The sequence below is a fragment of the Sander vitreus genome, chromosome 5 (genome assembly GCF_031162955.1).
Source record: "Sander vitreus isolate 19-12246 chromosome 5, sanVit1, whole genome shotgun sequence".
Lineage (NCBI taxonomy): Eukaryota > Metazoa > Chordata > Actinopteri > Perciformes > Percidae > Sander > Sander vitreus.
In genome coordinates, this window is record NC_135859.1 from 16882438 (window position 1) to 16905455 (window position 23018).

At 41.7% G+C, this 23018-nt stretch overlaps 2 protein-coding genes across 2 annotated transcripts; both read right to left on the reverse strand.

The window, feature by feature from the left end:
• Positions 1 to 917: 917 nt before the first annotated feature.
• On the reverse strand, positions 918 to 7555 carry pik3ip1 (phosphoinositide-3-kinase interacting protein 1). The gene is made up of 6 exons (XM_078250719.1): positions 7297 to 7555; positions 6987 to 7115; positions 6342 to 6458; positions 4692 to 4880; positions 4446 to 4524; positions 918 to 2627 (listed from the first exon to the last, which is right to left on the reverse strand). The coding sequence occupies exons 1-6, from the start codon at positions 7403 to 7405 to the stop codon at positions 2411 to 2413; spliced, it is 840 nt and encodes a 279-aa protein (XP_078106845.1). The 5' UTR covers positions 7406 to 7555; the 3' UTR covers positions 918 to 2410.
• Positions 7556 to 10433: 2878 nt separating this feature from the next.
• LOC144518221 (tRNA (32-2'-O)-methyltransferase regulator THADA) lies at positions 10434 to 22778 on the reverse strand. Its single transcript, XM_078250720.1, has 31 exons — positions 22592 to 22778; positions 22302 to 22482; positions 22114 to 22200; positions 22002 to 22029; positions 21751 to 21899; positions 21537 to 21659; positions 21329 to 21449; positions 20998 to 21143; positions 20833 to 20917; positions 20620 to 20756; positions 20319 to 20516; positions 19503 to 20238; positions 19107 to 19259; positions 18870 to 18979; positions 18349 to 18509; positions 18098 to 18267; positions 17840 to 18004; positions 17536 to 17684; positions 17246 to 17383; positions 17058 to 17162; positions 16761 to 16961; positions 16524 to 16674; positions 15702 to 15954; positions 14952 to 15188; positions 14631 to 14835; positions 13518 to 13706; positions 12534 to 12793; positions 12270 to 12425; positions 11921 to 12190; positions 11627 to 11829; positions 10434 to 11523 (listed from the first exon to the last, which is right to left on the reverse strand). Exons 1-31 carry the CDS (start codon positions 22711 to 22713, stop codon positions 11276 to 11278), a joined length of 5637 nt encoding a protein of 1878 aa, XP_078106846.1. The 5' UTR covers positions 22714 to 22778; the 3' UTR covers positions 10434 to 11275.
• Between the last annotated feature and the right edge of the window lie 240 nt (positions 22779 to 23018).

Consider the following 23018-nt stretch of genomic DNA (forward strand, 5'->3'; position numbering starts at 1 on the left):
TAAAAGTGTTGCAGCTCTTCTGCTACAATTCAGGATCAAAGTAAAATAATTTGTCGATCTGTCTTTCCTTAAATTGCACTGGGAAGGAACTGGGTTTTCTTTTTCTTACAAGAGATCAGTTCACAGCAAAAAATAACGAACTGAAGTTATATTTTATAATTTGTCTGAATTACTTACTAAGTAAGTCCAATGACTTCAAATTTTGACAAAAGCTAAATTATTTTCCTCTAGGAAAATGAAAATAAATAATTTAGAAAATGTACTGATTATAGCTTTTTTTTTATAGCTTTTGGCTGTTCCATAACACACTGTACATTCTGCCTGTACAAAGGCAGATGTAATACTTCACTTTGGTAATGTGTGCATTTGCCTTTTTTCACATTTCATACAGTAAGTCATAAATGGGCGTAATGACAAAATATGTTGTTTTTTTTTTAAATCATTGTTACTTGCAGCCTTAAAAATGATTGTGGATCATCAACTAACGGTGAATATTGTCAAATTAGTTCTTTGCTTTCAGAGTTTGTCCCATATCCAATTCAAAATCATTAAGAAATCAAAGGTGTCTCACTATCGAAGTGTATGTAACAGTCACTGATTAATATCTAGAGATCCAAACTTTGTTTTTGTAGCGGTTTGGTTAGTTGAGATGTTTTTAAAATCCTCTTTACATCTTTTGCCCTTCTTGTACTTCTTACCTTATTATCTTAGGCTACTTTCTCAGGTGATTCCAATGACTGTATTGAAGTATGAAGTATGTATTAAAGAATTGCCAACAGAGGGAGCTGGTGCTAAAAGTTCCTACAAAGGAACAACACTTAAATAACAAGACACTTGTAACAGGCCAAGCATTCTGCATGTTGCATTATGTTGTTCACCTCTAATCTTAAATATACAGATCACACCACATCATCATGTCTGAGTTTGATGTTTTATTTCAGCCTCAGCGGTGGAAATCTGCATTCATACAAATTATTAAATTCAAATGCTGAACAGTATTTTGAACATGTTGCTTATGAAGAAAATAATCAATTACAACCAGCACACAGACACTTAAAATGATGCAGCAGCAGTAACCAAAGATTTACAGTCACGTGGATCCAGCATTAATCACAAAACAAGATCACATGGAGTGACGGAGTGGGAATAAACAAACTGGCAATATGATGGAAACTAACAGTGAAAACTTAAATCTTCTGTGTACGATAATTTCTTTTACAAGGTAGATATTCTCTAAAATGTCTCCTTCAATCAGTAGTTCTACTCTTAAAGATGCAAAAAAAAATGAATACAAACATACAGCAGGTAACCATGTGCATGCACTCATGTTTTTGAATGAACACCAAACTTTGGACTGTTTCTATTTTACTCCATCCCTGTTTCTACCCTGAAGCATCAAGTGCATAACTCAAATGTCTGGATCACCAGACTTTTTCAGCACTTCAACACACTCGCTGTCCTGCTCTGCAAGACAGACTTTTTCTTTTCTGATCTGTGTTGTGGCAGTGCTGTTCTGTCCTGAGGACTATCTGTCTCTCTCATGCTTCTTGAGAGCACTCTGTATATTTCCTGTCACTCCTTAACCTGTGTAAGAAAAGGGCAAGTCCTCTTTCATGTCGGCCATTGACCACCCGTCATGCTTTGTAACCGCATCGGCCCGAGTACAAAGAGGAAAAAAAAAACCATCCGGGTTAAAGATAAACAAATATATTCAGGAGTATCATGCTAAGGCAGAGTTGGCCTTCCCTTGTCTTTAGTGGGCCTGTTTTACCTCGTGTTCCCTCATCCTGTCTCAGAGGAGGATATTTTTGGACACATCTGTGTCACCAGTGTGTCTCCAAGACAAAGCAGTCTTTATACATACACGTTTCTCATCCGCGTCTCCCTCGACACAGCAAACAGGTCAGTACAAATTAAACCTCCTGTGGAAGGCACCTTCTCCACATGGAAACATACTAAAAAACAAAAGCTTATTAACCCCCATTACAAACACCATCTCTTTACAAAGAGATTTACACGCCTTTATAAACACTGAAAAGTCCATTAGACTATATATTCATACTGTTTTTGAAGGGGGCAGCCCATGATCGTATTGTTTTGGCTATCAAATATCAAAAATGAATATTAAAGAACTCATGACATATCTTCATTAATAACTGATTCCCCTTAATGGTTTCTAACTTAAAACTGTGTCCACAGCTTATCTTGTTTGTGCCTCAGATTTATAAAAACCAAAGGAAAGGGGACACAAAGGACAGTATTCAGTTCTCTTTGAAGCGAACACTGCTCCCCTGCTCCTTTTAAAACGGAGGTTACTCAGAGAGGCAGAAAGGAGAAACGAAGATGTGAAGAAGTGTTTTGGTCCACAAAAATGTTATCATAGTCCTGCGTTCAAGGACTACACACCTCCTCATGCTCCGGGTGTCCCGGCTTGCTGGACCATGAGAAGCTCCCTGGCCTCCATGCCATCCAGGGCGGGGGTTGTCTCGTGCTCTGCCATGATCACGATGGTGGTCTCATCCACCAGCTCACAGGTGGGGTTGGAGAAAGCCGACAGGGGCAGAGTGATCCTCTGCATCTCGCGCTCATACACTCGCTGCTCATGCTGCTTTTTTAAGTCCTGAGCCCTAAACACAAAGAACAGAGATTCATTATGTTCATCAATGAAATAAAATAATATTGATTGTAGGTGCTTTCAATTATTCTCCTCAGCTAAAGATTAAAGCTATCATGAAAATTAACAACCAGTGCCAAGTCTGATTTTGCTGTTATAATAAAAATAGGTATCATAAGTGGTCTTGTGACTGATCCTAAGTACAGCACTGTTTTGGAGGGCCTAATATTCAAGAAAAGGAGCTTCGAATAACATACTGTATGTAGATAACAGAGGCTTTTCATTACATGTGCCAGGTCTGCAGTAAAGGCAAGGGACAGATGGTGAAAGGGAACAGAGAGCTGACAAGCTGGCGAGGAGTACTCCAAGGCAACACAGTGATGGGGAGCAGCATGAGGCTGCTTTCTACTGATCTGGAGCCAAAACAATATAGGCCTACTCTTGGATTTTAAAACACTTCCAACCTGCAAGCTCCAGTGCAGCATTTCAGGGTTCATTTTAGCTTCAAGCACAATTCCCAGAATCTTTTCTTGCTGTCCTTCCCAGAATTAGTTTCCCAGAATCAGTTTCCCAGAACTAGAAGATTAATACCACTTTCATGCCTGAGAGTGGTATCAATCTTCTCATCGATCTCTTAGCAAGAAAAAGAATACACGTATTTCCCAAATGTCAAACTATTAATTTAAATCACTATTATAGGTTTCTCATTAAGAGATGTTAAAAGACTGATTACTGCATGACAATTTGATATTTTTAACATTGGGGTGGTCCAATTGGCATAGATTCAAAACACTTGCTCATCACTGCAGAGCCTTAGGCTTTTCAGAGTGTTACTTGCAGTGCTTGTGTATGGGAAGCCTGATAGGGATCTGTGTCCTTGTCAGTGCACTACCTACTCCTACTGGTTGGTCAAGAGCCTGTTCCCAATGGGAATAAAGTATGAACATTTGCATGCATTGCACCATCTCTGGCCAGGAGGAGTCTAGAGTGAAAGAGTCAACTTCATTTATATTGTAGGAGTCGTATGGTAGTCTACAGCCACTTCGGGCCAGTTGAATTGCAAAGAATATGGGCATTCTTGCCACACAACTATCACATCACTCAATGTGATGTCACTGTATGCTGAGGGCAGTTATAACGCCCCTGACATAATATGCTGTTCCTCCTTATTAATAATGACCTCCTAAAAATAGATAACAAAGACCGGGGCATTGCTAATCAGATTTGACAGCCAAACACAGACCTGTAAGGGCATTTTGTGCTGTGCCAAAAGGCCATTATTTTGCACATTACATAACTGCAGAGAATGTGCAGGCTTCTCCATCCAATCTAACCCTCTCTTCTCTTTCAATTCTATACAATTAGAATGTTTAAAATAGACTGCAGGCATTTATCTTCCTGCCATGTTCCTCCCAATGTTCTGTTGTGGTTGTTTTGTAATAAAGGCATTACAATCGCTGCATTACATCTACGCGGAACAACAGAGAGAATCGTTGGGGAATGTGAACAACAGCTGATGCCCTAAACTCAGGAGACCATTAAATATGCATGCTGTCACGTGTTTTAACTAATCATACTGGCATTTCTCCTGCACATCTAAATGCTTTGAATCACACTACACGTGCCAGTGGAAAAAGGAAGCGACAAGAAGGCATCACATTTTGACTTGCAGTTACAGCAGATGTACACACGTAATTATGACATCCTGGAATCAGATTAAATGCCTCTTCAAAGCGAAAAAATAAGCAAATGCTCCACATTGGGTCCTTTTTAATAAAATTACTCTAAGACTGAACCAGATGATTGATGATCTTGCGCTTTAGATACTGACCTCTTATAGAAGTAGCCTACTGTGATGCCTACTCCGAGGAGGATTATAATCGCCATCATGAGGATGCCGATGACGTAGCCTGAAAAACAAAAGGAGAATGTAAGAGATTAAACACTGAACATGCAAACTGAACACAAAGATATTGAGTTAATGTAGCAATGCATAATTTTTAGCTAAGGTTAATTCAAACGGAAAGTATAGCGTACCACCAACATCATATATGTTTTCAGAGTTAAAACAACATACCGAGTGTGCCAAGGTCCTTTTTCTTTTTTGGTCCTGTGCGCGCTCGCTGGCTGATTCCCATCACTGGCTGCACTGCAGCAACTTCTCCCTGAGAAGCTCCAGACTTGGCCGGCTGAAAGCTCTCTGTGGAGGGAATGGTTCCTGTTGGCTTGAAGGATTCGGCCTCTGCTGCTACAGTAGAGGCTTGGTCTAAAGACACAAATAAACAATGCCAGTGTTGAACAACATAATGCGTTTTAATTGGGGATGCTCTGAGTTGTGCTTCTGTTGTGCTGCCAATGGAAGCCAAATCAAATTAAGTAGTGAAATGTTGAATTAAAACATCTCCTAGAACATGTCTCCACACAGAGTTGGGGCAAAATGAAGAATGTACTGTAATATAAAGTTGTAGATTGATTTTTCCATATGATTTATACCATGGTATCTCTCCCTTTAATATCTCAGGGCTATGTTTGAAACCAATGAGCAGGACTGCTTTACGGCAGCTTAGTTTTGGATTGTTCTATGATGTTTGCATCAATGTGATTTGTGAGCCTTCACTGTCAGTTACTGAATTTGCTGCATTAGCCAGAAAGGTTGTGTATGTCAGGTTATTTTGTCCATAAACAGTTGATTTCCAGAAGATGTCCTTTATCACAATATAAAATATAATAATATATATTATTGTATAGTGTGTGGACACTTGTTGTAGTAATGCACTTACTGGTGCATCATCTGGACTGTGTGGTTTCCAATTACTGCTTGTCCAACAACATTACCACCGACACAAAAACCTCCTAACCAGCTGGACGCAAGCTGACACTCTGGCACTGCTCTCATGAGGTTGGAACATAAATCAGTTTGAGGTAAGGACATGTTCTTTTTCTTCATATGTGCCAGACATATACTGTCTCTAGACTCTGCATGCTCAACTCTATCTCAGGAGACAGGAAGTTCAGCTTGCAGATGTCAACATCTGCTCTTTAACTCGTTTTCCATTTCCTCCACACAAGTTGTTGTTTAAGAACTCTGTTAAAGGGTGTGCAGTCATAAATTGAAGCAGCCAATTAGCTGCTGTCTCCAAGCAAAGGCTTTTCCTCTCGGCCAATGAGCTGAGGTTAAGGGCGTGGCTAATGACATTCTTCAAACTGAACTTTCTGACTGCAGGCCTTTGTTATTGTGTGACTTGGCTTGGCTTTCAGAGACAAGAAGGAAACAAAGGGCAAAGTAGATGAGTCTTCTCGCAGTGACTCTTAAAACAGAGTAATTCATTTTGCACATGGTTTATTTGTGGAAAAAAGAAAATACCTTTTTAAAAACTTTTTGGTTGAACCATAAAGGTTTATATTTTATATAAGTTAACTGCATCCTCTCTCATCAAACTCTTTTTTTTTGGTTTTGAATATTTAGAACATTTGCATAACTACAAAAAAACTCACCTCATTATTTCTCCCTAGCATAATCTACTTCTTAAAATAATGAGAGCTTGACACGAAAGAGAAAGTAATTTCGGCAGCATCAAGAGTCTTTTTTTTTTTCATTTATAAAATGCATATTTATCTTTGCAAGGTCGGGATTTTAAAGCTGGGGTTCTAGCTTTTTTCTACAAATGCCAATTATACTATCCAAATGTTGGGTATCCAATTATTGTCATGTACAGTGTTTACCTACCTTTGCATGTGTTAACTGCACAGAATTGTTTCTGGACTGTCCCATCTGGGCCAGTAATGTAGCACCAAGGCCTCTCAGAGGAGTCTGGGTTTCGGCAGTAATTGTGATCTCCCACACCTACAGGAGGAACGATAAAAACAGCACACGTCTGTTACTGATGCCTCCAGGAAATATAGGCCTCTCTCTGTCTGTCTGTCTGGTCTGCTGAGTGGCTAAACCACTGCATTCATCAATCATTCACACTACTTCATCACAGTACAATGAACAGGCCTCTGTGAGTACAAAGAAAGAAAATGAGTTGTTGTATAATAGAAGCAATTTAACACCATTAACAGATAACTAAGTGGCTGTAAATATCAATCCTGTCAATCCCAATCACTTTATTCCTCTGCATGTTTGATAAGACTTGCAATCCTGTGGGGAGCTGTATTATTACCCTGCATCATCATATCACCAAAGATGTAAGAGCTGTTTGTTATACTGTAAGGAAACTGCTGTACTATCAACATCAGTGACATTTGAAATGGCCCGTTTCCTGTCTTCAGCATGACTCCAACAGCAGAAAACAGGAGAGGAATTACTTCATTTAACGGGGCATTCACTGACCTCTGCATCACAAGACACATCACTATTCAAGTTGTTTACCTGTCTGTGAATCAGGATGGAGTTGAACATCATAGTATCTAGTGGTGTTGGTCCAGTTTAGACAGGTCAGACCTGAGGAGGAGCTCTGTTGTTCCCCTCTGTACTCCAGACCATTGGATTTCATGCAGTCTGAGAAAAACAACACAACATGTAAGAACAACACATGCGAGTGATTGTGCAATCAAAAAGAAGAGAGAAAAACAATACATTATTATGCATGTATTTGAAAAAGTAAATCATGCTACATTGTTTGTTTTTACAACAAATTAAATACAAAAACAATTGTCCATAAATTAATGTGTCATTTTACCTTTTGTATTTCCATTTGATGCGCTGCTCTCCACCATGGCCACGCTCAGAAAAACGTGCAAGGAGAAACACATTTTGCAGAGCTGACGGGCTGAACTAACCGACAACATGGTGCGCTACTGTTCTTTTTCTCGAAAAATGTAAAATTAAAAACGTATAAAAAAGGTTTTAAATGGACGAAGAGCCTGTGCTAGATATGTATCAGGCACACTGCTCCTCTTGCTGGAGTCCCAGCCCTTGTTTTTGTCAGACGAGCTCAGCTTTCTTCGTAAACAGTCTTCTGTGGGAGGAGGAACTGCATGCCCTTTGCAGCACAAACCTCAAGGTCCTAAAGCCTCTCCAGGTTCACACATAGTGCGTTTCACTATCTTTGTGGGGACCCGTCATTGACATAATGCATTCCCTAGCCTCTTACCCTAACCTTAACCATCACAACTAAATGCCTAAACTTAACCCTTACCCTAACCTAATTCTAACCCTAATCCTAAAACCAAGTCTTAACCCTCAAACAGCCCTTTAAAGTTGTGGGGTCCAGCATTTTGGACCCACAAAGCTGTCCGGACCCCACAAGTATACTGTATTCCCCCACGAATATAGTTAAACAAGAACACACACACACACACACACACACACACACACACACACGGAAGAGTATGAGCTGCAAAATAGTCTGGTAACTTATCATGGCATGCAGCCTTTGAGAATAAACACGTCGCCAAAACATTCAGCAGGGGAAGACAACTCAGAGTTTGTTCACATTTTTGATAAAGCTGCAAAGAAATACTTCTATAATCCATCCTCAAACCTTTTTCCTTCTCCCTATCCAAGAATAATGCCCATGCTTATTACATGTTCTGTCTATAAACAGCTGCTCTGCTTTCCATTTTTATTTGAAAATAAACGGTATCATTCATCTCTATGTATAATCCCCATCCAACTCCAGAGTCTTATCTGGCTCTAAGTGCTTGGTGCATGTGTCCAAACCCAATCTTCCTGTTTCCCAGGGTTCCTCTCCACTACATAATGCCTTGATCAGAAGAAGAGGACTTTACAGATGCCAACAAAGGACAGCTGCCAATAGTACTTGCCTGTATCTGCATTTGCATGTGAAGCTGTATACTCACAGCAGAGAGGCCCTGTGTCATTTTTGGCTGACTGGTAAAGAGGGCAGCCAATGCCTGAGTCAATGTTCACTAAGCCACTTTTCAAACAGATGCCTGCCCGGTTTTCAGGCAATTACTAGAGCAAACACACAGCATCTGTCTGGCAACCTCCATCACACTCTGCTCATTCAGGGTAACAGGGGGGCAGGAGCCTCTCCCAGCATGCACTGGGTGAAACCACAAGTCATTGGAGACCATTAAAAGGGTGAACACATTTGGAACTGTGCCAACTAATACCTATGGAAGAAAGAAAAGAAATAAGCAAATAGTTAAGTTAAAAATAAAAACTGTCATGTACATCAAAATTATGAGATGAAAGTAAAAAAAAAAAAAAAAAGTTTATGTAAAAAGTATATAAAAACCTAGTCATAAAAAGTGTATCATGGATCATTTTAAATCCGTTTTTTCCGTTTCCCAGCAGAAATGGACTTCGATAACTATCGGAACTGTGCTGATGTCGAGTCATTCAGTGAAGTTGGTGAAGACTATATCATAATTTAAATGTACCATTTCATCAATCTGACTGATTTTGTTTTTGTCTAATCATTTTTGACTTACCATGAGCGGTTTTGTTTTTATCATAACTAACTTTTCAGAAATAGACTTCCATAATACCTAAACTGAGCTGAAGTAGACTGATTCAGTCAATTTGATTTGAGACTTTTTGTCAGGAGAGGAAGCAATGGCTAAAACCTGTCACACCTTTGTTTATTGGGGATTTCAAGCTTTGGAAAATGAAACTTAGTAGCATTGATAGTATGAAGGACAAACATGTTATTAAAATAGTTCACTTGATTATATTCAGCATAAATGGTTCTTAAAACAAATCTAAATGCAGTTTCTTTTGAAAAGCATTTAATTCATTAAGATTGTTACTGTAATTCCATTTGTAGAATAAAAAAACTTGACTCTGGCATTTTTCAAGAGCGAAGAGCCACTGGCTACTTGAGACCCAACATTGAGTGGAAAAACACTCTTGCACACATCTGTCTGTCTGTATATATATATATACATATATATATATACATATACATATATATATACACACACACATACACACACACACACACACACACACACACACACACACCTAGTAAATACAAGTTCTTGTATCTATCCTTATTCCCTGTTGCCATACTAAGTTCATAATTAAATTAGCAGGCTTACAGATAGCCAAGACACTCTCCGTAACAATAGCAAAGGCTTTTATGAGGCCAGATGGTCATTTTCCAGTTTTATACACACTTTGCCTTCAGGAAAGCCACAATCTTGTTTTTAAACTCACTTCTCAAACTTTGTTTTCAAGGTTGAGGCAGAAGACACAATATTGCACACATTGTTCAAGCAGATTCTGATAAGAATTTATCTTTCATCTGCCCTTGTTTTCAGGCATGTTGTCAAGATGTCAAGAGGTCAAGCACATGTTTTTCTTGCCTTTGTCTGGAAGTAGAGCAAAGTTCAAGCCCCCCATTATTTTAAAGGGTCTGTGCTCTGAAGCTTTGTCTTAAATGACTTATTGAGGAGGAGGAGGAGGTGGCCAGAAGGTCGTCAGTTCAATCCCTGGACCGGCATGATAAATCTGAAAAGCATTAAAAGTAAAAAGCATTACCACCACTAAGATGCCCTTGAACAAGGCCCTTAACCTCAACCGCTCCAATGGAGCTGCTCATCAGACACACACATCAGGCCAGCAGATCAGACTGTAGTTGTACTGGGAAGCTTCCACGTGTGAAAGTGTAACTGCGTGAATGTGATCAGGGCGTTCCTGAAAAAGATAGCATTACTCTCAGTGTACTCCCCCTTGAATAAATGAAGTAAAAAAAACTGCTGGTTTACAGTCAGGTGTTAAAACATTGGTTGTTTAGACTCTATTACTATTAGATCCTATTACATTTTTTTAATATTATTTTAAACATGTAATCACCTCTGAGAATACACTATGCCAAGAAAAAAAAGTTGTGAGGATACAACAACAAAAACTTCCATGTACATTTATTAATAAGTAGCCTAACATGGCCAACCATAGCATTTACAAAGTCATTCACGTCAGTGTTTGCCTAATACTGAGAGCCACACATCTCAAACAAAAGCAGTGGGCTATCTGGTGATGTAAGACTGCTCTAGTGTGTCGTCTGTTGCTAAGCAACTGATAGCTCTCTATTCGATCCAGTCAGTCATCTTCAGCCCTCATGTGGTTGGAAAATGGACACTTATCCAGGCAGAAGGTCTCTAATGGAGCATCAAAACATACATTAAATTCCCCTGCTGGGCACCAAGCAGCCAATTTCTGCAGACGCTATCACATTACATCACTACATCAGTCTGAGCACTGCTACTGTACCTCCTGAATGGAAAACAACTTAGAACAACAGAGGACAGGAGCACTGCTCTGGGAATAAGAATATATAAGCATATTGCTTTGAAGTGATGGTGATCATAAAGACAGACCTGGGGCTATTCCAGTGGCTGTACCTCTGCATAAAAAAAGCTTTATTATAAAAAATGGAATACAGCTTCAGAAAATGCAATGTTATAAACTCGTATTTAAAAGCACTGTAGCAAAAACAGGCCTCTAGACCTTATGAGGAACATGGCACCTAATGCCCAGTGGCTCTCTTCTCTGACTGCAGCCACTTAGTCAGCCTGCCAAGTGCTGGTGTACTGCAGCATCAGCAGTTGCGGTACTCATTCAAGACTAAGGCTGCACATGTAGATGTCATAATCATTCTTGAAATAACCACAGCTAATTTCATCCCGGGCCTCATCGAACCAAGAGGCTTTTCCTCACTGAGTGTACGGAAAAAGGCCCTCGTTCCATCATTGTGGCAGCTCTCCAGCCACAGCAGCTGTTACAGCAGAGGGAAAGTGAACACCGTTTGGACTGAGCAGATTACAAACTTCCTGTAAACTCATGTGCAGCGCTGAAGGATCACAAAGGTCTCGCACATCATCAGATGTTTTCAACAGCCGGAGGAGAAAGGCAGCCCTGGTAAACAGGCCACACAGGGTGCCGTGGAAACGGGGGTCCATGAGGAGAGCCAGCCAGGCCGTGGTCAATGTCTCAGCTAAAGAGAGAATAAATATTCACATTGTAACACAGAACATTTAGAATATACCACAGCTCATCCCACAACATCTTATATTCAGACTGACAAGCTAATGTGCTACCTGGCTGGAGCTCTTTGCAGACTCGAAGGCTGTCTAGCACCTGTGCAGCACTCTCCTCTGCCCATGCAATCAGGCTCTGTGCCACAGCAGAGGATTCAGAGGATTTTTCAGCCATCTGCAGCAGGTAAGGCAGCACATGTGCACACATCACAGAGGGCTCTGCAAACACATTGGCCTCATCCTGTTCATACAGGCTGGAACACCTGAATAAGACAGCAATAATTAAAGTTAAGCAACACTCCATTTCAGATTGCTCGGTTTGTTCATGTTTATTGACTCAGTGAGGTAACATACCCCGTCGTCTCTGAGGCCTCTCTTAGCACAGATCTGAGGTCAGGCTGAGGCAGGTGACACAGCAGCACCTCCAGTGTGCCAGGAGTATCCCAGCATTCCTCCAGCAGCAGGTCCAGTAGGAGCGGCAGAGCCTGGTTGACCTGCATAAGGTAGACGCTCCTCTGGCTTTCTCCTTTTCTCGCATGGTGCAGCAGGGAGGTAAAACAGGCTGCTTTCATCCTCACCTGCTGGCTTTGGTCCTGCAGCAAGTAGAGGCCTGTGTTGATCGACCTAAACCAGAAAGATTCAACATTTGAAATTTCTGTTTCTGTATCATTTGATTGACAACTTTATTTGACTTCCTTCACACCTGATCATGATGGCAGGCAGAGTGCTGCAGCTCATTAGAGGAACTCCAGCCACACACAGAGCTTCGGCACACGCCATCCTGAGCACTTCAGGGGCGTCTGGGGACCGGTGGCATTCCAAAACCCTACACCAGCGCTGGAACACGGATATCTTTAGACTGATTTACATAAAGATAAGAAGAAAGTCAGAGCTGCAGGTAGAAGTGTTCCAGTACAGTATCTGACTCTATACTGAAGTAAAAAATGACAAAAAAAATTGTAAAAACCTGGAGTCTGAACACTGGGAAAGCAGCAGACTAGCAGCATACAGAGCCTGCGAAAGAAACTCTGGCCCGCCTCGCTGGTCCTCCAGGTCCCCAAGCAACAAATCCAGACACTCAGGCAGAATTGGCTCTTCCAGTGGGGTCGACTGAGGAAGATGTTGATGTAAAGTAGTATAGTCTCCGGCCATCACTGCTACCAGGGCTGCGAGGTAGGTCCTGCGGTACTCCACACTGTGGCTCAACAATGCCTCCCGCAGGTTTGACTTGAGATAGAGAGCATAAGTTTAGTCCTTTAATCTACTCTATGATCAATGTGCTTTTAAATGCCAACCAGATAAACCCCGACTGGTTTACACTAGGCATCATATAAGAGATGTATAATCTGTAATATGTAATCTGAAAACATCACTGCATATCACACTAATGTAAATAATTTATATTTCTTGCAAATATAAACAACAACTCAAGAACTTTACTAAGATTATTTCGGTAGTTTCCTCAACAAAACACGTTTCACTGTACCATTATTATAGTAAAACACATGAAAACAGGGTGCTCTAGTCCAACTAAATAATGTAATAAATGTAAACAAGTGCTGTCAAATAAATGACTAGGACACATGAACAGTAGTGTCCATTCTTACCCACTGTCTGTAGATATGCAGTATCACATCTTATCAAGCTTGTCTTAAAGAGAGGTCACTCTATCACAACACAGGATATACATGGGTAGGCACAACTGGGTGGTCTAGATAATGTAACATGCTGCAGAGTTTATCTAAATGACCTACATGAACAGCAATAATAAAAGGTTATAGACACACCCTGGCTTGTCAGAGTGAAAAAAGATCTCCAGCCAGATGGCTTTGTATTTACATTTCCACAATTTCCTCCCATTGTGTTTGTTACACTGATGCCAGTTGTTAGACAGGTTTTTGGAAAGGTTGTTTTCTTCATGCTTAAGTGTACGGAGCAGATCATGTCTCACCTGCAACACCCACTGGATCACCTCTTTCAGGCCGGTCTGCTGTGAACCCCGCCCATCCACCACCCATGTGACCAATGAGAGCCTGAGATCTGGGCTCGCTACAGAGAAGTTGTCCCAGATTTGACATGCCCACTTTAGATCAGCACACAGAAAGTGGATGGCTTGTTGATGGAAGGATGGCAACCCGACCTGTGGAAATGACATAGATAAAGTATATATTTATATAGATAAAAAAAATATCTGTCGGGGCATCCTGGTAGCCTTGTTGTTAAAAGCTCCTGAAAATGTATTTTCTCAATCAGTTTCTTATAATGAGTGATGGGGTCCTACATGAATGCACTATTTTCTGCCAAAGTTAGAACAGTTTTGTACGGAGCCCCGAAGGGTCACAATTAAATTTTTTTTCTGAATTACCTCGCAATATGTTTTGCGTTACTTTGATGTTACTTGATGTTAAGTCATGTATATTTAATGTATTAGAGACATACTTACGATTTTGAGTCTAGTTTTTGGGTCTTTACGATACCGAGCATTTCTATATAACAGTACATATTCTTGACAAAAAATAAGCAACAGTTAAAGTTCAGAAAAAAATCATTCTAAAAATGTATATCATGAGTTTAATACTTTAAAACTCAGCTAATCTGCTTCATGAGGACGTGTCAATGTAGTTGGATCACATTTGATTGACAACATAAGTCAACAACCACAAAATGTCATCATAATTTGATTCAAATGTTCCTAACTCCTCATTTGTGCACAGAAATATATGTCACGTTTTTCCAAAAGAGCCCCGCTTACTAAAAACCAGTGAGAAGAGCACAGACAAAACCGCACAAACAGAAATATCTCATGAAATAACCTAAATTCAAATGCTGGCAGAGAATGCTGTGTTAATGTATGAGTCCATTACTTTCAGTAAAATGCTGATTGAGAAAATAGGTTTCAGGGTCTTTAAGACCAGTACTATGTAAAGTTCAATTCTGGGCCACGGACTTTTTAGCATGTCAACTCTCTCTCCATATTTCCCGTCTATCTATGAATATCTATACCATCAATAAAAGGCCCAACTAAAAAAACAATGTCTATATTTTATACATGGGTGTCACACACCTGAAGCTCCTGTTGAGGTGTCTGGAGGTCATGCACAAGTGTGTCACTGAGCTTTGACAGGTAGGTCTCACAGCAGAATCTTCTGAGTGAGTCTGCCACTCCGAGGTAGGCTGCTCTCACTAGGGGGCAGCGTTGAGTTTCAGTCACCAGCCACATTGAGGTATCCACCCGGCGCAGCACCTCACACAGGTCAGCTGAAGGGGCACTGGGAATAGAAACACAGCAGGGTTTCAAAGACAGTGTCTGATGAATGAATACACGGGGCATTTTAAAAGCCTGAAAGTGTCTGATGAATGAATAAACAGCCCTTTTTAGTCTCACCTGGCCATGCAGAGAGCTCTCTTTAGAGTAGCTTTGATCTGCAGCAGCTGTCCGTGGAGCCGGTTGTGACAGCAGCGCTCCTGTGGACTGGGCAGTTGAGCTGTCAGTTTGATGAGGATATTCATGTACTCTGAGGGGGGAGTCATGGCAACCAAAGCCTTCGAGGCCATCACTCTCACACTGTAAATAGGACTGGCAGACAGCTGGAGTAAAGGAGGCAGGAAGTCTGACAAAGTTCTGGCAGAGGGAAACCAGAGAAGACATTCACTCGGTCAAATAATATTCAGTGTGGAGATTCATAAATGTACAAAACGTTGTCCTTTCCCACTGCTTTGTATGAATACAGTATATAATGCTAACCTAGTAAAGAAATAGTTAAACATTTTGCGTAAGCTAAACTGACAAGCCGCTGGCTCCAGCTGCATATTTATTGTACAGACATGAGAGTGGTTCTTAGTCTTGGCAAAAAGTGAATAAGCTTTTTTCCCTAAAATGTCAAACTATTCCTTTAACAAGTGATCCTCGGTCACACCATTAAGCTCAAATAATCTGTTCATTTTAATTCTAATAAAACACCAAAAAAATCTCATTTATTTAAGTTCCTTCCTCACTAGTAAAGGTGAACAAGTTATTGAATACACTCATCTAACAAAAACCTACATCCTTTAGGCCTGGATGAAAGCCACTGATATAAAGATGAATAACAGTTAACCTGACCAAACTGTCTATTGATAAGTAAACAATAATCACTCTGTTAAGTCTTGGACACCAGGCTGGAGTTGTGCTAACAGAGTCAGGACAGGGAAGAGCGAAGGTTGGAGGTGTAGCTTGGCCTCATTCGGTGGGCCCTGGAGGTCTTGTGCTGCCCCTCTCAGCTCGCCCAGGAGGAAGAGCTGGAGCCCAGGGTAGTGGAAGAAGAAGGACAGCGGGGACATGCAGTGCTGGGTGGGGCCACCCTCTTCACTGCTGGGCCGCTGGCCGAGCATTCGCGAGCACAGAGAACCTGGAAACAGATTTTAATTACTGTAGTATCAGGGGTAATAATTAGAGCTGAACCAAATAGTTGATTAATGAACTATTTTGTATCGTGTAAATAATAATAATAATACATTTATTTTTTATAGCGCTTTTCTAGACACTCAAAGACGCAGTTTTGGTTACAAACAGACAAAACAAAACAGACAAGGTTACATGACAGACAAAAAGAAAAGGAAACACATAGGTGCATGGACAAGCACAGGCAAAGCAGGAGAGGTGGGCAATGAAAAGGAGGGAAAAACTGGGAAATCTTTTAAGCAAACATTCACTGGTTTCAGCACTTAAAATGTGAGTATTTGCTAGATTTTTTTGTCTTCTATGATCGTAAATTGATTATCTGAATTAATAATAACTGATTATTTTGGTTTTGAACTGTCGGTCATGCAAAACATGCAATTCAAATTACGTTGGGCAGTTTTTATTATTTTCCTGCATTTTATAGACTAAACGATTAACCAATTAATCAAGAAAATAATGTGCAGCTCAATCGATAAGCTCTAGCCCTTCATATTACAAATACAGCCTAAAACGTACTGTAAAGTTGCAGAGCAGCATTCCTCATGGCCCAGCAGGGAGAACTGAGCAGAGTGAGTGACAACATGGCTACAGCAGGAGCAAACTGAAGAACAGCTACTCCCAGACCAGAACCACGAACCAGGGCCTGCAGAGTGTGAACTGCACACACCTGCAAAGGAAAGGACAATTATGTGACCATATCCGTCTTTGTGGTTCTAAAGACTAATATCCTTATTCTTGTTGCTGTGTACAAACCTGTGGCAGGTCCAGTGTTTGGTCCCAGTCCTCGGGTAGAGGGGTTTTGGCTGTCTCCAGTAAGATTTGCATACTGTGGGCTAACAGTGGTCTTGCTTTACTGGCCTCCTCTGCTGACACAACGCACAGGATGAGCATAGGCAACCCTGCAGCCCGCCGGGTCACAGAGGTAGAACGTGGGGACCGCACAACCTGCAATCCCTACAAAGAGACAGGAGAGGAAATATATCTATAGGCCGTAGTTTAACATCTCAAGTTATTCATGAAAATTACATACAAGCATTTATCACATCTCACTTGTTTCAGCATGTGGGCCGGGATATCCCTAAGCTCTGGATCATTGCTGCTCAATAAAGAGGCACAGAACTTGGTAAAGCCTGCACAGCATCCCTCTACCGCCCCCTGGTGAACAGAAATATGTCGTTCAGAAAGTAACATGAGAGTTGAGGTGACTTAATGCTTCTAAATGGATTCATAAAACGTACCCAGTGACGACATTTGAGAAGAATATTTTCGAACACTTTTGATGCTCTTGTTAGATCCTCTTTTGTTAGGAGGCACTTGCTGGATTTGGATTCAGTGAGAATTTTCTCCACCAGAGAGCCTAAGAAGATTCCTATTTCCTGATGAGAAACCATGAAAGCAAGTCATTTCGAGAAAAGATACACATGCAGCAAATACACTAAGCTAAAGTGTCAGGTTTCTGCCATCTTCCTAAATGTTGAATGAAGTATCCCAGTATGCATCTTAAATGGTGCACCTGGTTCTGTTTTACCTTGAGGGAGACCCAGCAGCAGGTGAGAACGAGGCTGTGCTCCTCAGAGAGCAGGACACACTCCTCTCCATCCCCCCGGCCGCCTCCAGACTCTTGGGCTATCAGAGAGCTGATAGCGTTTCCCATATCACAAAAAGAAGGGGGGGCATCTAAGACAGAAGAGAGTGATTTACTGTGGTGTGTGTGTGTGTGTGTGTGTGTGTGTGTGTGTGTGTGTGTGTGTGTGTGTGTGTGTGTAGGTAAATCTGAAATGTAGTGTACTTCATCTACAAATCAGTATTGTTTCTGTAGATCGCTCCATTACCCTTTTCAGTGGCACAAGCATCCCGGTCTCCATACAGAACACCCAGCAGCAGCAGAGACATACTCTCCAGCAGGACCAGCACCTCAATGGTCAAACTGTGGTCAAGTGTGTCTGACACTCTGCTGGGTGCCTCAAGGAAACACCTCTGGAGGGCACTTAGAACAGCTGGAATATAAGTGATGAGAGGATTTAAAGCACTGAACAACATTTCTAGGGCTAAAGCTCATTTATGGTAGAAATCCGTGTTGTAGATCTCACCATGTATAGGCTTGGTTCTGGCAGCAAGCATCATGTCAGCCTTGGCTGTCAGATAGTGCTCCTCCAGCTCCTTCACCAGGAATCTGACCATGCAGGAGGCCTTGGGGTGACTTCCACCACTGACAGTTATGTTACTGCTCAACCTGCAGTCCTCTGGCTGGTCTTGTGATCTACAGGTAGAACAACTTATTTTCATTCGCATCTAAAGCAGGCATAATTCTGAACGAGGTTATGTAGGAGGCAAGGCTTACTTCTGAAAGAGGACCTTCATCATCAGTGCTCCCATCTGAGCCTCCTGCACCCGAGGACTGCACAGAAGCTGTTTGGTTCGCGTGAGCAGCACTGCGGCAATGTCATCTGGAAAACTGGGTGGGAAAAACCTCAACAATAACCCAGCTGAGAGCTCCCGAATCTGTAAAAGAAAAAAAAACAACTTTTATCTATTCTCTCAAAATATGATTCAACTTCAATCTTTGATTTGAACAATATAACAGATAATGAGGCGAGTTAAAGCTATAGTGCGTAGTTTCTGTTTCCGCCATGAGGAATTCTAAGTAATGGACTCTTCAGAAGAGGTCATTATTTTCACTCGAGTTTCTGCGTGGGAAAGTCGCCGGATGACGCAATCTTCTGAACATAGTCATACTGAGAAATACTGAGAGAGTTTTGTGGAGCTGATCGTCTTAATTTGCTTTGTAGCAACTTATGTGGCAATGGCTTGAATGAAACGGATGTTTAAAAGTTACGCACTAACGCTTTAAGGCAATTCTACCTCATTTGTAGAATCTTCTAAACAGCTGATGAGGACCAGCTGTTTTGTCCTGCAGACGAAATCCCACTGTGCTCTTTGTCTGGCACAGTTAATAAGAGACCCCATATTCGCTGAAAACACAAAGCTCATTTAAATTCCAAGTCAAAATAATTTAAAACAATATAAAGTTAACATTTGACAGGAATTACACAACAAATTTGTTTGGCCATTTTCCAATCACTGGTTTTCCAAACTTACCTGGAGGTTGTCCCTTCTTTTTGTCTGGCCTCCAGGTGTCTGTGCAGGTCTCCAGCACTGCAGACAGCAACAGCAACGCAGTCTTCTTCCTCTGATAACTGTGTCCTGGTGCCAGATAGCTGTATGGAATCTGACCCAACCATTCCACAAACCCTATATGATATACAAAAAGGTTGGACGCCAAGTGTCCTCATCTGTTATCCCTGTCCTGAGTTGTAATTTAGTTAGCATTAGAAAAGGAATGCAGAGATGTATACCTTCAGTTGAAACATTCCATATAGGCATATAATGTTCATAAGAAACCCCAATAAACAGTATGATAAATGTATATCAGTCTGTACAGCAGTACAACAGTCTATTGTTGTGATATAAAACAGCAGCTGTCAGTTATCTCACCTATTCCCTGCTCCAGTATGTCCTGTTCCCTCTCTGAGTTTTTGCCATCTCCTTTCTTTTTGCCCTTTTGTCCTCTGACAAGTGCCAAGCAGCCGTCTCTGATACGAACCAGAAACCTCTTCACTCCAGCCTGAAAATGTTGGCGAAAAGGTGAGGACTCGCAGTTCAGGTTCTGAGGAATAAACAACCTCATTATTGACATCTCCTCAGTGGTTGGAGTGTCTTTGGTCTTTGGGCTGCAGCAGAGTAGGTTCAGAGCAGCGAGACGGACTTTGTCATCTGCAGATCCTAGAGCAAGCTGGAGGGTTTGAGCTTGAACGGTTGAGCTACCCTGCAGAACCCAGGGAGATCCTCCAGTCGTTGCTCGATAGGCGCTCATGATGCAGGCCCAGGCGTGGAGGTGGCCAGGGGCTGATGAGTCCAGAGAGGCCAGCAGAGGATCCACAGCAGAGGGGAAGACTTGAAAGGTGCAGGGTAATAAGTGTGTTGAGCTATTGTTCTGTAGAAGAGTCACATTAGACGTCAGCGCCTTATAAAGGACGGGCCGCCAACGCCTCGCCCACTGATTGGCCAGCTCCAGTTCAGTGTGGGAAGCGGACTTCTGTGAGCCTTCACATAGCTCTCGTCTCTGCTGCTGGATCAGACACTTGTAAAGCTCCGATCCACATGGTGACAGATGATTGGTTGACAAGCACTTCAGGAGATGACTGGGTAATTCAGCATATTGATCCAGCACCTGATGGATTAAAGAAATGTTAAGTCATCATGAGCACTACTGACTCCAATATTAACACTGTAATAACCCTTAATCCTCACCATGTCAGTACCCAGATACGGCAGCAGGGCACAAAGGCGATGATATTTGGCTTTGGCTTCACAAGGCAGTTTGATTATTCGCTGAAGTAGAGTAAAATAAAGAGTCTTCTTTGTGTCACAGAACTGCTCACAGTCCATCTCATAGAGGTCCAGCAGCAGACAAAAGGCAATGCGCACAAACTCTGACACACCTTCCACCTGCCAAGGCACAGTAACACAGCCATCAATGAACAATCCTGGCAGTAATATGTCTTTAAATGAGGTCCACTATGTGACATGGCTCAGAGTATGGCTGACTCACTGGACTTTCTGCATTGGGCCAGATTATGTGAATAAGCTCTTGCTGTAGGCTGCTGTCGACAGCCAGAAGGCGAACTCCCGTCATCTTCCAGATATCAGCCAGGCATTCTTTAACTTTCTTCAGCCACAGTGTTAATGCTGCAACAACAAGCCATGTTTGAACAGGTGATATTGCCATTTAAGCATACGAATAAGCAACCTGGACATTACCCACCTTCAAAGGCAAAGTAGTGACAATCCAGCTTCTCCTCACACAAAGCATAGACCAGAGGAAACAAACCTTTCAGCAGTAAGCACATCTGAAATGATGGATTTGGTAATGAAGACAAGCACAACAAAAGTTAAACATGTTTTTGACACAAGTTTAAACTAGATTTACTTCTGTGGCATCCAAATGTGAACTGAGCAAGATGTGAGGTCGACAGCATGTCAGGAGGCCCCTGCTCACGGCCAGCCTGTCCACTCCGTCCTTCCCTGTAGGGCAGCACTGTGCCTGGAGAGCACCAACAGTCAGCAGCCAGGGCTCTGAGACATAACAGGAATCAGGAATAAGAGGAATCTCTAGGAATTCATACCTTAGATTGTAGTATAGCTTTTATGCTTTTTTGGATATAGTTCAACTGAGGCAGAAATCTATTCACATTTTACCCACATGGGCACATACCTGGACAAATTCCAAAATTTGTCCAGCAGTGTTGGTGGTAACTTACCTAAGTGAGAGACTTGTAGCAGACTCCAGGCAGCAGCTTCTCCAGCTCTGCTCTCTGATGCTGTGTTGATCAGCATGGCCACAGCAGTGCCTGCCAAAAGACGAGTGTCCCTGTTGCAGCACTGTAAGACGGGACACACTGACTGATGAGACGAAAAGAGATCTCTCTTTTGAATAAGTGACTCTGAACTGATGAATTAATAGGAAACCTGTCCAAGTATTATGTCCATAAGAGCCTGCAGGATCTTCTGCACTGCTGGGCCCATGTGCTCCTTGTCCCACACTAGAGGAGCCACGTCACTGGACAACAGCTGGAAAACTTGCAAACACACCTGCATAGATCACAGTTTTCAGGTCAGTAATACAGAACACACAGCAAGTCTGCAATGGACTGATTCATGAAGCACACTGCTCTTCATGTACCTTGACAGCAATGTAACACAGTGGCCCATCTCTCAGGGATTCTTGTTGCAATACAACCGGGAATAACTCTGACAATTTATTCAGAAAAGACAGGAATGACTCTCGCCACGCCTCACGACCAACAGTGCTGTCTTCCAGGAACATACAAGCTAAAAAAAGAGAGGTAAAAACAACAGTAAGATGATAAAAAAAAATCTTACATATGAAATTAGTGACATGGTAATAACACATTGTCTTTAGCCTGCACCAACCTCTCTGCAGATCCTCAAAAGACAATACCTAAAAAATAAGATGAGGTAAAAGTTATCTGCAGTGTCTTTGGGCAAATGTATGACAAACACAAGTGAAGTGAGAGCTCTGTACCTGGTCGGTATGGACTATAGATTGCAAACAGTGATGGGTTTCTCTAAAAACCATTGGGTGGTTCACCTTTGCCAAATGTTGCAACATCTGTCAAGCACATATAAATGTCAATACGTCAATAAAATGTTCAATAAGATTCCATTTTGTTTCCAGCATTGTACGGTGAACAGACATAGTGCAGGGCTGACCTGGTCCACTTTACGACAGGCTGTGGAGATGTTGACCATCTGCAGTTGCATGGAGATGAGGAGTCTGACAAGAAGCAGGAGACGACTCTCCTCTAAAACACGAAGCTGAGCCTCTGAAAGTTGTCGCAGCAGCTGGACAGCCTCCTCTAAGCAGCGCTCCTTACATCTCTTCACACTACTCCTGTTCATGCAAGCGTAACCATTCAGTCATTATCACACCTTATTTCAAAATGTGACAAATACTTAGTTTCTCAAACATGCTGAGGTTAACTTCTAAGTAGGCTACCAACCTGGAGGATTCTGATAGTTTGTCAAAAAAGAGCCTTAATGTTTGGCTGACATTTTCAGATTCTTCATCCTCGGTGATCACACAGTCTTGCAGACTTGTCATCAGATCTTCAAACGACAACATTGTGTCTTATTAACTCCACTGTACAGACTACACATTTGTCATAGCGGCCAGCTGCAGCACGCTGGCACGTTGGTCACGTGATATAACTCTTATTCTACTTTTCTTAGACCAGCGGTCAGTGTAGAATTACAGCGACATGCTGCCACCTAGAGGCAGGTTATTTTTTTCCAAATTAAAATGTATTTGAAAAGGTTTTAAAATAATTGTAAAAGTAGATAGGAGCACTTACATGTACAATTCTATAAATAATATTTAATTGAATATGACAGCTTGAATTGACACTCGCCAATAATATAACTCTAACA

Bases quoted from the DNA above. Each gene is read 5' to 3' on its own strand.
- pik3ip1 (XM_078250719.1), bottom strand. From the start codon at position 7,405: ATGTTGTCGGTTAGTTCAGCCCGTCAGCTCTGCAAAATGTGTTTCTCC. The intron at 6,459-6,986 runs GTAAACAACTTG...TTCCTCCTGTAG, and splicing joins CCATCCTGATTCACAGACAG to GTGTGGGAGATCACAATTAC. The intron at 4,881-6,341 runs GTAGGTAAACAC...TTGTGTCTTTAG, and splicing joins TGCAGTTAACACATGCAAAG to ACCAAGCCTCTACTGTAGCA.
- LOC144518221 (XM_078250720.1), bottom strand. From the start codon at position 22,713: ATGTTGTCGTTTGAAGATCTGATGACAAGTCTGCAAGACTGTGTGATC. The intron at 21,450-21,536 runs GTTTCCTATTAA...CCCGTCTTACAG, and splicing joins TGGACATAATACTTGGACAG to TGCTGCAACAGGGACACTCG. The intron at 18,268-18,348 runs GTAAGCCTTGCC...TTCTACCTGTAG, and splicing joins ATGAAGGTCCTCTTTCAGAA to ATCACAAGACCAGCCAGAGG.